We start from the raw sequence: 13,571 nt of genomic DNA, 5'->3' as shown, positions 1-13,571 counted from the left end.
TCCCATTATGCCATACTCTACATATTAGCTGTGAATGTAATTTATTTATAACTGTGCCTACTTTTTGTTTCATATTGTTTGTGTGTGATGTTGTATAAACCCGCTTACATGTATTCACCCCCTCACTGTAATGTCTCTGATGGCGCTGTGAGTATTGTGTAAATAAATGAAGTAAGTTTGAGATCCTATTTTTGCCAACTCATCCTCGGCAACGCTCAACAAACATTCGGCGAAGAGCTTGCAAATCAGTGGCACTTGTGAAAAATAAGAAGGAACGCTCACCGTCAGTCTTGCCACAGCCACTTGGCGAGCAGCAATATCGCAGCTCTGCAAAAAAAGAGGAGAGAAATTCTAATGCAACAAGCGCACCGAAACTTTCTGGAAAAGCCGATAGTATTTCGTTGTTCGCTAGCTGTAATCTGTGGAGCATTCCTCTCGCGAGAATTGATCGCAGTTGGTGACTGCCTGGTGCCCTTTGATAAACATCTACATCAGAATGCAGAGTGATCACCGCGCCATAGAGATGGAATTATGCAAATACGTCATTCTGGCTGCCATATTGTCGTACAGCTATCAGAGTGAAAAGCTGTGTTTTATCTTGATCATTTGATTGTTGGGGTTCTCCGTCCAAAAACCACGATACGACAATGAGGGACGCCGTAGTGGAGGGCTCCGGAAATTTCCACCACCTGTGTTTCTTTGCCGCGCACCTAAATCTAAACACACGGGCCTCAAGCGTTTCGCCTTCACCTAAATGCGGCCGGGATTCTATCCTGCGACCTTCGGATCAGCAGGTCAGCACCATGACAACTGGACCACCATGGCGGGAACTCTTAATAAGCGCAGTTGATGCTTCTAAACGTACAACAAAATGGCGTACGCGACGTCACGTGAACATGCTTGCACTGACGTCACTGTGGCCGCCATTTGGTTATACAGCCAGCACAGTGCGAAGGCTGCGTTTGATCTCCATCTCTCTATATTGCCGCGCGCGCTTCTTTTGTCATTTTTATGTAACTATCCATTACACGCGTAGCCGCCGCCTTGCGCAAGCCGCGTGCTAATGTCTGGGAACCTTCCAGATTATCGTAGAATCTTCTTATAAGCTTGAGTGCGCAAACGCGATCAGTTGAGATAACTCTCGAACTAACGCGGCCACCAGCGATAAGGCTCGAATGTTCGATGCTGCCTGTATAAATGCCGACGCGCCTTACCGCAGGGCAGATTATCGACGGCCGACGCCCAGTTCGCCGCTATCAGTGTAGTACAGCGTGTATTGCTGTAGTTGAGTTTTCATTTCCCGGCCACAAGTTCGGCCAAATAAAGAGTTTCGTCTTAAACGCGCCGCCTATTGCCTTCGTCGACGTCACGGCCACGTGACACTATCTCCATCAGCACGCACGCTGGAAGCTTCGAATCGTAGAACAAAATGGCGTGCGTCGACGTCGCATGAGCATAATTCTATACAATGTTATTTTACAGAGCTAAGCGGTAGCGAAGACGCTGTCGTGGCATCTTGTAGACTTTAGCCAGGAAACAAAAAAAGCTAATATTGCGGCAACTTATCGCAGCTTGAGCAAAAAAAAAAAAATGCACGCGTAGCGCACTTGATAACTCGATAGCATTCTTGTGCTTTTTAGGCAACTTATCTGCCGTCGTCTGTCGGTCTCCTTTTCTGGCTAGCCGAAAACCTGACACCGCGCAAGAAAGCCACGTTCAGTGCAAAGTATGCACTCGAAGTTAGCGAGTGTTTCCATATGAGCTACTACTCTACAGCCGCACTAGTTGCTGACTCTGTTCTATATATACGCAAACTACTGCGCAGTAAAACAGCAAACGGCACTTGAACACGCCGAGTTAAAAAATACAGGTTATCAAGAGTACAATTCCTTTCAGTAAAAAAAACCTCAATATATTTTTTTTTGGGGTTTATGGTTGGAAGGGCCTGCTTTGTCGATCTCACAAGTAAAGCACGGTTTTGTGGTTATATTCTCCGGCGATCACATTCGGCGATACCTTAACTTTGGCAAGATTTCGTGAGATTAACGCAGGGCGCATCGGCTTCTACGAGCAAACTGTACGTGCTACGTACAGGCTAGTAGGGTGCAGAATGAGTCTGTCGCTGGTGTCGTGAAATCTTGCGATAGTGAGAGCATTGCCAAAAATGATCGCTCGACGATTGCACTGTATTCAGAGGATCGACCCACCGCAGTGGTCAGTGTGTCTATCATGCAGCCAGTGTCACTGTAGGCGTGCGCTGGGTTCCTTAATGGGGGAAGGGGGAAGTAAAGTGGGTGAAGTTTCACCTCAGCCCCTCCCACCTCTTCCCTTACCCAGGCCCGTAGCCAGCAATTTCGAAATATTTTCGGGGGGGGGGGGGGGGGGGCAGGGGGCACTTGCTGAAAACCTTGACTACGGTACGGTACGGAGAACTTCATTTAAAGATCCGGAGAAGTGCCACCCCTTAGGGTGAAACCTTGACTATTAAAAAAAAAAACCTATTTTCATTATTTTTCGTAAAAAGACGTACTTCACCAAAATCTCGTGCGGTGGGGGGGGGGGGGGGCTAGGGCACCCCCCGCCTGGCTACGGGCCTGCCCTAACCCCTCCCACTGCGACTCTTACGATCTGAACGCAATGCAAAGATGAGCTATTGGAACCCCTTCCGTCTGTGCGCGCGCCCATGAGTGTCACATCGAAGTGAGCCGACCCCGGGAAAAGATATGAAACCGGGGCCAGTTAAGATCGACACCCATCGAGGAGCTTCATTATATCGCAGTCAAACTGGAACGTTACAACAAAGGCCGTTCACACTGAAAGATTTCCGGTTCGCGGCGAGGTCGGCGACACGAAAATGCCCTCATCTCACCGGGCGACTCGAGAAAGGTTTTTGTCGCCGGCCCAAGAGCGTCGCCTTTTGCAAGCATTCCCTCCCTTTCCCTCGTAATGCCGCGTTCTGATTGGCTTACGACAAGCGATGCTTTTTTATTTATTTATTTTTTCGCGAAGAAAATCGCCGTCGGGTCGATCGGCGAGACGGGGGCTTTATTTCTGTCGCGAGACATCGTGCGACGTGTCGACAATCTCGTCGCGGACCGGAAATCTGTCAGTGTGAACCGGGCAGCGTTCCAGCGCTGTCGTGGTCGTATATACACGGTGATTTATTTAGAACTGACCTATTTTATTATGCTTTACTTTGTTTAAAAATGATTCGACTTTAATGCGGTTTGCTACGAAAGATTCACAGGAAGGACGAAGATTTAATGACCGGCACTGTTTTTTTATGTACCATGCAGAAGAAAAGAATACATAAGAAATAACGAAAACCACCACATTCCGCGATATACCATACAATGAGGGACTGAGTACTGTTGAGGAACAGTTTGACGTTTCGGATGGGCGTTTCAACATCTGCTATAGGTTAAGCGATTATACTATAAACCTGTATAACCTTTACAAACCTTTACTGTCACGTTCGGCATGCGGCATTGCAGACAGACTTTTTAGACGTTTTATAGACGCAAGCCATCCCTCCTTGTATAGCATTTCGCGCTGTTTTCGTTATTTCTTAGTTATTCGCGTTTCTTTGCATTGGACATCAAAAAACGGGACAGTCTATTAAATTTTCATCCTTCCTGAATGTTTTGCCGCAAACCGCATTAAAATCAGATGCTTTTTAACAAAACTGCAACCCAACGAAACAAGTCCGTTATAGAAGAGTCACTATGTATAATGGTTCAATCGCGGATCGTCTCGTGTTCGCCACCAACGCGACAACGTCGGGGAATACACCATCGCGACTCCGTAAACGCCGCTGCCTTGCTTTCGTGTCAGCGTGCATAAAATCGCGGCCATGATGGGATGTTAGCTGTTGCTATAGCAACAACGCGTCACATCGAGGGGTACGGACATAGCGTTCGTTGGGTACGATATACACTAATTTTTGTCGATGAACATGGGTACCTAAGAGTATAGTGTATGACGCATGCGCAGTGGCGACAAACGCTAACGCAAAGCTTTGCGTACCCTGTTTTAAAACTGCCTATAGTTTTAGAATAAGGTTTGTAACGCAAGCGTTCGTACGATACACTACACGTGGGTACACAACAAGAGGATACCTTATGACGCATGCGCAGTGGCGACAAACACTAACCCAAAGCTCTGCGTATTCTATTCTAAACTAGCGTATTGCAAAACATAATGCGCAGCGTGACGCGGCGCATTATGTTACGCGCAGTGTGACGCAGCGTGACGCAGCGTCACGCGGTGGCGATGCGACCGTTCTGCTCACCTTGGTAGCTGAACCGGCAGCACGAAGGATGGAAATACCAACATCCATGGAAGCGAAATTAAGTGCGTGCGACTCGGCGCGCGTTCAGAGAGGCAATGAGACGCGCGACTTTACGCGCGCGTTGCCAGCAGCCGGAGCTGAAGCCTGACGCTGAAAGCATTGGAACGCTGCATACGTGGAGGCTGCGTGCGACAGCAAAAAGGCGGATGCCGTGAGACGCGCCTGCTCCGCGGAGGACTTTTGAAGCTAAGCTAGGGTGCTTTAAGCTGGGCTTGTTGGTATACATACAGATAGCTTGCACGTGACGTCATGGACGCAGCTTGTGAACGTTCTGACACTCCACGATGGAGGCTTTGATGACAAACAAGTTGCGATCAATCTGCTTCAATCTGAAAACGACGTGGGAGGAACGCCTCTGTGCACTAATAACGAAAGAACCTGTATGAGATCTTCTGATAACATTATTGTGACATCGCAAACGTCGCATCCCCACATGCTGGTGCTCCAACACGCCGGTTTCATTGACTTCAGTGCAAGTCATCTATTGATCTGTTGTACAGCCGTCATCTACATGAAAGGGAACACACGAGCGCATGTCGCATTGCCTCGTACCGCACATGTGGCGCGCCGAAGTGGCGGAATCTCAAAACAAAAGGAGAGAGCGGTGTCTAGTGCCCACACTCCCGTCACAAATGTGTCTGTCGTTATTTCACGCTTTTTTTTTAAATGCGAAGCATTTCTTAGCGAACTTTTGGCACTTTGAGCGTTTCTGTCTGTCTACCTATCTTTCTATCTAGCCGTCTACGTCTGGATGCTCTCATGAACCCCTCCTTAACTTCGTGTAGGCCATAATTGACGTGGAAGAGTAGGAGGACTTGACGAATATGACTGTCGGGTCATGCCATGAATAAAGTCTTTTAGCAAGTTACGGAAATACGGTACGCAAATACGGTAAGGCAGTACGGTAGCGTTCCTCCTTTCCCGCTGGTTGTGCTTTGGCCGCTCAACGACCGGGAAAGGAGGAGCGGTACCGTACTGCCTTACCATATTTGCGTACCGTATTTCCGTAACTTGCTAAAAGACTCTATTAACGTGAAAATCTTGTCGCGTACGTCGTCAAACCCTTTCCTCCAGACAGGTGTGGTATACCCGTTTACCATGGGCCGCGGTGTACGGGTATGTGCCACAGGTGATTGACAGTTTGTATCTACCCAGGAACGGCGAGAACAGACATTGGTCATTTAAATGCGAGAGCGTTAAGAAAAACCGACAGCTGCAGCGTAAACCTGACGAATGGAATGAATAAAATTAGGATCCCAGCAAGACTCGAACCCAAGCATTCTGCGTGGCTGTCACGCATTCTACCACAGAGCCACGCCAGGTCTATAAACTGGTTTGGAAAAACAGCCTATGAAGGTGTAATGTCGGGGCAACGTCCATTGTGGTTGTGCTGCTGGCTATCTAATTTTACAAGAAAGCAAGAACCACTACATATGTAAGTACTCCTACGATACAGGCGTCATATCAGATTAACGTCTGTGGTTCCACTGTTGGCTCCGCTATTTTAGCAGGCTAATAAACATTACACTTGTATTTCTTATGATTCAGCAAGCTATATTGAAGCATTGCTCGACCCAGGAGGAAGGAATATATTAACGAAAGTTACGTATGATATTCACATGATTGCACCGTAAAGTGCACTTAATTTCGATAATATTGACATATGTACTCTAACGTGACGACGTCGCACCATAAGTTACCCTCTAAACCCCAGTGTTGTCGACGTGCCTGGTAAGCTCACGATGTGCACACAGCTACTACACTTACAAAAACACGCCGATCCACCTCGTAAGGCTTGGGCTCAAAGCCATAAAATACAGCGTAAAAGTACTGCTTCTGCTTCGCAAAAAAGCGATTCCCACAACGCGCGGGACCTGCCAAATTTTTTGATATCCAACTATCCGGTGGGACATTTCAGCGAACAAGCACTGTTTTCGATAAGGGTTGTTGCTATCGCAGCTTCGGACTGTTGCTATCACAACAACATAGAGTGGCAAAAAGAAGTAAAACTGCAAGAAGGGCTTCTTGACCGGGCTGTTCCTGCATTGTTGTTTTAAAGTGTGCTCATGGCGGCTTCGTGTTTCAGAAGGGGGGGGGGGGGGGGGGGCGTTATTTATCGCGAGCTGTGGTTTTTCATAAATTGCTGTTTTTTCACAATAAAACTCTAGTTGGAAGTCAGCGCTCGTCTTCGTTGGTCTCTGCGCTGTAATCACATTTGAAATGGAATGCCAACGAGCCCGTACTCAAATTTCGCAAAAAGGAGTGCGGGCAGTAGAAGGAGTGGCATCGCTCTCTCCTTTTATTTGATTATTGTGAACAAGGTTTCTCGGTGCCGAAACGTCAATACGTTTTTATTCGCTTGTGGTTGGCGTCCTCGTCTTTTTTTTCCCTTTTATTTACACAGCGCCGGGTCACATGAGCGGTACAAGGTTATCTGCCCCGCGCTCGCGTGTTTCCTTTCATAAGGAAGACGGCTGTGCATTTTGGTAGATATTGAATAACCTCCTCAGAGAGAAACTGAGAGAATTCTTACTAAGACCGGCCGAGGAAGCAATATCGTACTGCGCGTGTCGACCTGCAACGATTGCAAACCGTATTTTGCGCGTACCACCATATTGAAGACGTACAAGAACCGCCTCACGCGACCTTTGAGACCCACGCGAATGATCGAAAAGACAGCAGTTCCGTCAGCATCTCATCTGTTGATCTGACAGATAAGGAGCTTCATTACCTTGGCTAACAGATATAGACTAATTTTTAGACAAACCGGGTGCAAAATTGCGTAAAGTATGCATGTTATGTGTATTTTCGGGTAAACCATTCGTTCATAGTCTGCGCTCGTGTTTGTTTGTCACCTTACTTCTTTGTCCTGTCTTTGCGCAGTTCAGCCAGACTTTTAAAATAAAATTTCGGTAGTGATTTAGCGGCAAGTGCGAGAGAAATGTGTGAGTATTACATTTAATTATTAACTTATGGGGTTTGACGAGAGAGAGAGAAAAATAGATGAAAAGGAAGAGGCAGGGAGGTTAACCTGGTGCGAGTGACCGGTTTGCTACCCTGCACAGGGGTGGGGATATAGGGGTCGGAAAGAGGACAGAGAGAGAGTGAGATAAAAGAAAAACAAAACAGAAATGCACACATGCACACACATGCAGGACGTCCTATCACAGCCGTTCTGATAGACCGGTTGAACACAGAAAGCGCATCAGCGCCTGCACAGCCTTCTTCTGTGACGTTAAGTCCTGTCGGTGGCGCAGGATTCTTTCTTCCGAAAGAGTGCGGTCGTTCAATTTGTCAAGCGCGTTGCAAAGCGACTGTCTCTGCGAACAGTACTGTGGACAGTCGCACAGAATATGCTTAATTGTTTCATCACTTCCGCAGTGGTCACAAGCTGCGGTGTCGGCCATTCCTATGCGGAACGCGTACGGATAGGTAAATGCGACACCCAACCATAACCTTCACAGAAGGGTAGCGTCACCTCGGCGAAGTCCTGCGGGAATACCAGCACAAACCACGATATGATTATGAGGCAAGCCGTAGTTGGGGGCTCCGGGTTAATTTTGACAACGTGGGGTTCTTTAACGCGTGCCTGAATCTATATTTATATTCTATACTCCCGTTTCATAGATAAGGTGAAACGCTCTGAAAGCTATTCAAGTATTTCGGTCAGCAGAATCTGTAAGTTCGCGCGTAGGGTTGCCACCTGGCCGGTTTTTTTTGGATAGCGGGCCGGTTACCGGTCCGCACCGGCCGCTATTGAGCCGTTTATTTTTTGTCGACCCAATATCGCGATTATTTATTTTTTTTTGGGGGGGGGAGGGGGCGGGGGGGGGCGTTTTATAAGCGTCAGTTCAATAACTATGATGATAAATATTTATTGTCAGTCACCAATAACTCTTACGCTATTTGGCAACCACTTTCTAGAATCCCTTCAAGTGCAGTGATCACTAGAATAGAGCACATTATAGCGCGTGTATGGCACATGAATTTCCGACATTTTTTGTGGCATATGCACTCTATACATTTTGACGTGCGTTTGTGTCTATAATGCCACTGGTCTGTTGGATTCAGACGAAAGAAGAGCTTTTTATGGCCGAAGTATTGCGGTTCCTTTTCAGTGCAGCAGATTCAGAGCAATAAGCGAAGCGTCATTTCAATCATGGGGGATCTTTATGCCAGCAATTCGACTAGTTGGTTAGCTTAGTGTGCTGCTTTTGTTTGTGCATTAGGTTTACTTGGCTCAAGGAAAGCAATGTTATAATAAATGGCACTGCATGCCGAAGACTTGACATAGCGTCTATTGTTCAACATTAGTTTAGTCTTTTGTTAACCCCTCCCTGTCGAAGGGCCGTTTTTTTTTTTTTCGGAAAATGGTGGCAACCTTATTCGCGCGTCTTGCGCTTGGATTTCGTCGTCGTAAACGTGGCCTCCGCGATTGGCTCCGGCTGCGCACCTCCAGAACAAATCGCGGAGGCCACAATAAGAAAACAGAGACGCTAAGCGATCGAGAATAACCTATTGAGAACCACATAAATAAAGGGGTTTATTTCTAAGGCACAAAGCGCTTTCATTTATCACTCAGTCTAAAAACGAAAAAAAAAAAAAAAGAGGCAGCTACGTGCTAGTGGTGCAAAGACTGAGAAAACTACGGAGCTGGTGCCCTTCCCCTCCTTCTTTCCCTCCTCCTCAACTTCACTTCCCTTTCCCACCTCCTTACTGTACTATATACTATGAATATGCTCTGCGTTCTTTTCCTCTTTATCTGTTTCTTTCTATCTCTTTCTTTCTCGCTTTCTCACTATTTCTTTCTTTCTCTGTGTTTCTTTCTCTTTCCCTCTCTTTCTTTCTCTCGGTCTTTTTATCGTTCTCTCGCCCATAGCAACGCAATCATATGGTTCCCATAAACGCTTGTTCTGACAGCGTGCCTCGATAGCCGATCCGGTAATGAAAAAAAAAAAGTTTTGATAGCCTAGTGGTTATGACGATCGCCTTCGGACCGCGGGTTCCCGGGTTAGAATACCGTCGCGCCAAGAAATTTTATTTTGTTTGATTTATTTCTTCTCCTCTCGACTACTTTGCTCCTCCACCTTTCCTTCCTCTAACGCGTTGCTAGGCGACGCATGATGACGTCATCGCTCGGCGATGGAAGGCGCAATGTCCGCGAACGCCGCCGGACCTAGCTCAAGCCTAAATAGCTTTGCTTTAAATATTATATATATATATATATATATATATATATATATATATATATATATATATATATATATATATATATATATATATATATATATATATATATTGTAGCGAAGCTTTGGAACTCTGAAGTGGGTCGTCCTCTCCAGCTCCTTCTAGTGGGTTGCCCTCTTCGGAGAGAAGGCAGCTCGTGCAGAGTCGGCCCCGCCTTGACTGTCGCTGTCGTCCATTTTCGCCGAGTGTCCGCCAATAAACATCTTTATAATTTGGTGGAGAGCGCTGTGCCCTTCAAACAACTACGGTCAGCATTCAATGCCCTTGGAGCTGCGATCCCGTGCCGTGCCCTCTACCATGACTCAAGATGCCGCCCAGCAAACGCCTCCCCCTGCACCGACATCCTGTCACGGTGTCCCCCGTATCCGCGACCCTCCTGTTTTCACCGGCGCGGATGGCACCGACGTCGAGGACTGGCTCGCGATTTACGAGCGTGTCAGCGTACCCAATAAATGGGACGAGGCCGGAAAACTAAGCAACCTGGTTTTCTACCTCGCGGGTGTCGCAAGCCTATGGTACAACAACCACGCTTCCGATTTCACTACGTGGTCCGCTTTCAAGACCGCCATCGTCGACGTGTTTGGCCGCCCTGCCGTTCGTAAGCTGCAAGCTGAACAGCGTTTACGTGAACGAGCCCAGCAGTCCGGCGAGTCTTTCACGAGTTACATTGAAGACGTCCTGGACTTGTGCAAGAAAGCCAATGCGACAATGCCTGAGTCTGACAAGATCCGGAACGTCATGAAAGGCATCGAAGACGATGCCTTCACCCTGTTGCTCGCGAAAAACCCTAGCACTGTGGCTGAGGTCATCACACTGTGTCAAAGCTACGAGGAGCTGCGCCGGCAGCGGCTGATGACGCGTCGACCTCCATCACGCGACGCCGATCTCGCTGGCATGTCGGCCATTTCGGACCACTCCGTCTTGCTCGCCGAAATCAAGTCCTTCGTGCGCGAGGAGATTGCCCGCCAGTTCTCTCTACTGGCCTTCGCTCACCCGCAGCCTGTTGAACAGCCGTCGAGCACACTGCTGCCTCCCCTACGCCGGGCTATTGAGCAGGAAATCGCAGAGGTCATGCCGGAATACCACCAGCCCCCTCGGGTGACTGTGCCGCTCAGTTACGCGCAAGTTGTCGCCAGGCCGCCTCCAACGATTCCTGTGGTTCCCCCACATACTTACGCCGGAGCCGTCGCCAGGCCTCAGGCCTTCGAATAGAGTGTGCCGGCTGCGTACGCCGACGTCATCCATACGCCGCGACTGCAGCCCACCATGCAGTCATATCAGCAGCCACCCCGTCCCTCGCGTCCTGCGACATGGATGGGACCTCCCGGCAAGCTGATGGCGCACTTCAGACAACCGCCCCATCTGCTTTGCGTGCGGTTGCGCCGGTCACGTCGCCCGCTATTGCAATCGCATGCAGGCGCCTCGATTCGGATCGACCGTCACCAGCCAGTCCAGCCGCCCATATTACGAGCCGCCGCCGCCTATGTCACCGACGTCACGCCCGTCTCCATCTACCCGCCGTTCGCCGTCCCCAAGACGCCGCTCACTGTCACCGATGCGGCCCCGTCCGGTCGCGCGCGACGAGGAAAACTAGTCGTCGCAGTCTAAGAGGCAAGGGCTGCGACGCTATCGAACTGCCAAAGCCCTCAGCAAAGCCCATCGAACGTAGAAGACGTGTTTGTAGATGGCATGCGCACATTGGCCCTTGTGGACACTGGAGCTGCCGTATCCGTTATGGACGCTAAATTTAGCCGACTACTACGAAAAGTGACGACGCCGCTTTCCGGGCTCTCCCTCCGTACAGCCAGCGCCCAAAGTATTCACCCGACAGCGGTGTGTACCGCCCGTGTCATCATTCAGGACGCTCTGTACGCCGTCGAATTCATCATAATTTCTTCATGCTCTCACGACGTCATCCTGGGTTGGGATTTTCTCGCTCGCCACGACGCCGTAATTCGTTGCGCACCAGCCGAAATAGAGCTCTCACCATTCTCCAATTTGACGCCGGCGAATAGTCCATCGGCTGCGACCAAGGTACTCGTCAAAGACGACACCACAGTTCCTGCAAGCTCGTCAACGGCTGTGTCCGTCTATTGCACCAGTCTCTCCGACACCGTTGCACTCCTTTCTCCCTCTGACCGCATTTTTACCAGGAAAGGTTTGCTGGTGCCATTTGCGACCGTGCAAGTCACTCAGGGCTACACCGATATTTTCGTTACGAACCCGTCCCCGAACATTGTTACGTTGGTGCGAGGGGAATGTCTCGGCAGAGCGGAAGCCCTTGAAGACGCACAAGTTATGGACGCACCGGGTGACACGCACTGTGCCAGCTCCCGTACGCTCAGTGCCGTTTCCACATCCGACTCGTCACCCGCTGACGTATTTGCTTCCTCCATTGCCGACAACCTTACTTCGGTCCAGCGTTCCCAGCTTCTGTGCCTGTTGGAAGAATTTCGTTCTTCGTTCTATGTCGCGCAAACTTCCCTCGGCCGCACGTCTGCTGTCACGCATCGCATTGACACTGGCGCCCAACCACCACTGCGGCAACGTCCCTATCGCGTATCTCCTGCAGAGCGTCGTGTAACTAACGAGCAAGTCGAAGACATGCTTCGCCGCGATGTTATTCGACCCTCAAACAGCCCATGGGCGTCTCCTGTCGTTCTCGTTGCGAAGAAGGACGGCTCTGTGCGGTTCTGCGTGGACTACCGACGACTCAATAAGATCACCCGTAAGGACGCTTATCCCCTCCCTCGAATAGACGACGCCATTGACAGCCTGCAAGGAGCAGAATTCCTTTCATCGCTCGATTTGCGCTCAGGGTACTGGCAAGTCCCCATGACTGACGACGCTCGACCGAAGAAAGCGTTTGTCACACCCGACGGCTTGTACGAATTTAACGTCATGCCGTTTGGGCTGTGCAATGCGCCCGCGACCTTTGAGCGCATGATGGACACCGTTCTGCGCAACTAGAAATGGCACACGTGCCTGTGCTACCTCGACGACGTCGTAGTTTTCGCCCCGGACTTCTCCACGCATCTTCAACGCCTGCGGCTTGTTTTGACGCGTTTGAGCGACGCCGGGTTACAACTGAACCTAAAGAAGTGCCGATTTGCAGCACGGCAGCTGACAATACTAGGCTACGTCGTATCCAAGGACGGAATTCTCCCCGATCCAGCCAAGCTTCGGGCCGTGACAGAGTTCCCTAAACCTACGTCCGTCAAAGAACTGCGCAGTTTCGTAGGACTATGCTCCTACTTTCGGCGCTTCATACAAAACTTCGCGACCATCATATCGCCGCTGACGAAGCTCCTTGGCAGCAACGGGCCCCTCAATACGTGGTCGTCAGAGTGCGACGCCGCTTTCGCGAAGCTCCGTCGTTTGTTGACGTCTCCTCCGATACTACGCCACTACGACCCTGCCGCCCCTACAGAGGTACACACGGACGCCAGCGGTGTGGGCCTCGGCGCTGTCCTTGCACAGCGCAAACCTGGGTTTCCGGAATATGTCGTTGCATATGCAAGTCGCACGCTTACTAAAGCCGAGACCAATTACACCGTCACGGAGAAAGAATGCCTGGCAATCATCTGGGCCCTTACGAAGTTCCGGCCTTATTTGTATGGTCGCCCATTTGATGTCGTCACCGATCATCATGCGCTGTGCTGGTTGTTGTCATTGAAAGATCCCTCAGGCCGTCTCGCCCGTTGGGCACTTCGCCTGCAAGACTACGACATCCGCGTACTGTACCGCAACTGACGCCAGCATGCTGACGCCGACGCCCTGTCGCGCTCTCCATTGCCTGACGACAGTGCCCACAGCTCAGTGTCTCCCCTTGCCGTTTCTTCCATCGACATTCACACCTTCGCTACCGAACAGCGCAAGGATCGATGGATTGCCTCACTGATAGACTTGCTGACTGATCCGTCGGCAACACCACCCACTCGCGCGTTGCGTCGTCAAGCCCACGATTTCGCCG

At 49.8% G+C, this 13,571-nt stretch overlaps 1 protein-coding gene across 1 annotated transcript in view; it reads right to left on the bottom strand.

Annotated features, from left to right (window-relative positions):
• LOC119405010 (serine/arginine repetitive matrix protein 1-like) overlaps positions 1–13,571 on the bottom strand; it is a 90,135-nt gene that overhangs the window by 70,320 nt on the left and 6,244 nt on the right. Inside the window, exon 3 of the mRNA XM_037671756.2 lies at positions 283–327. Within this exon, the coding sequence (XP_037527684.1) occupies positions 283–327 (45 nt within the window). The remainder of the gene's footprint in view (positions 1–282; positions 328–13,571) is intronic.

Source organism: Rhipicephalus sanguineus, chromosome 9 (genome assembly GCF_013339695.2).
Source record: "Rhipicephalus sanguineus isolate Rsan-2018 chromosome 9, BIME_Rsan_1.4, whole genome shotgun sequence".
NCBI classification, from domain to species: domain Eukaryota; kingdom Metazoa; phylum Arthropoda; class Arachnida; order Ixodida; family Ixodidae; genus Rhipicephalus; species Rhipicephalus sanguineus.
Note: the sequence above shows the minus strand (reverse complement) of the source record. Positions and strands in the feature narration are given on the sequence as shown.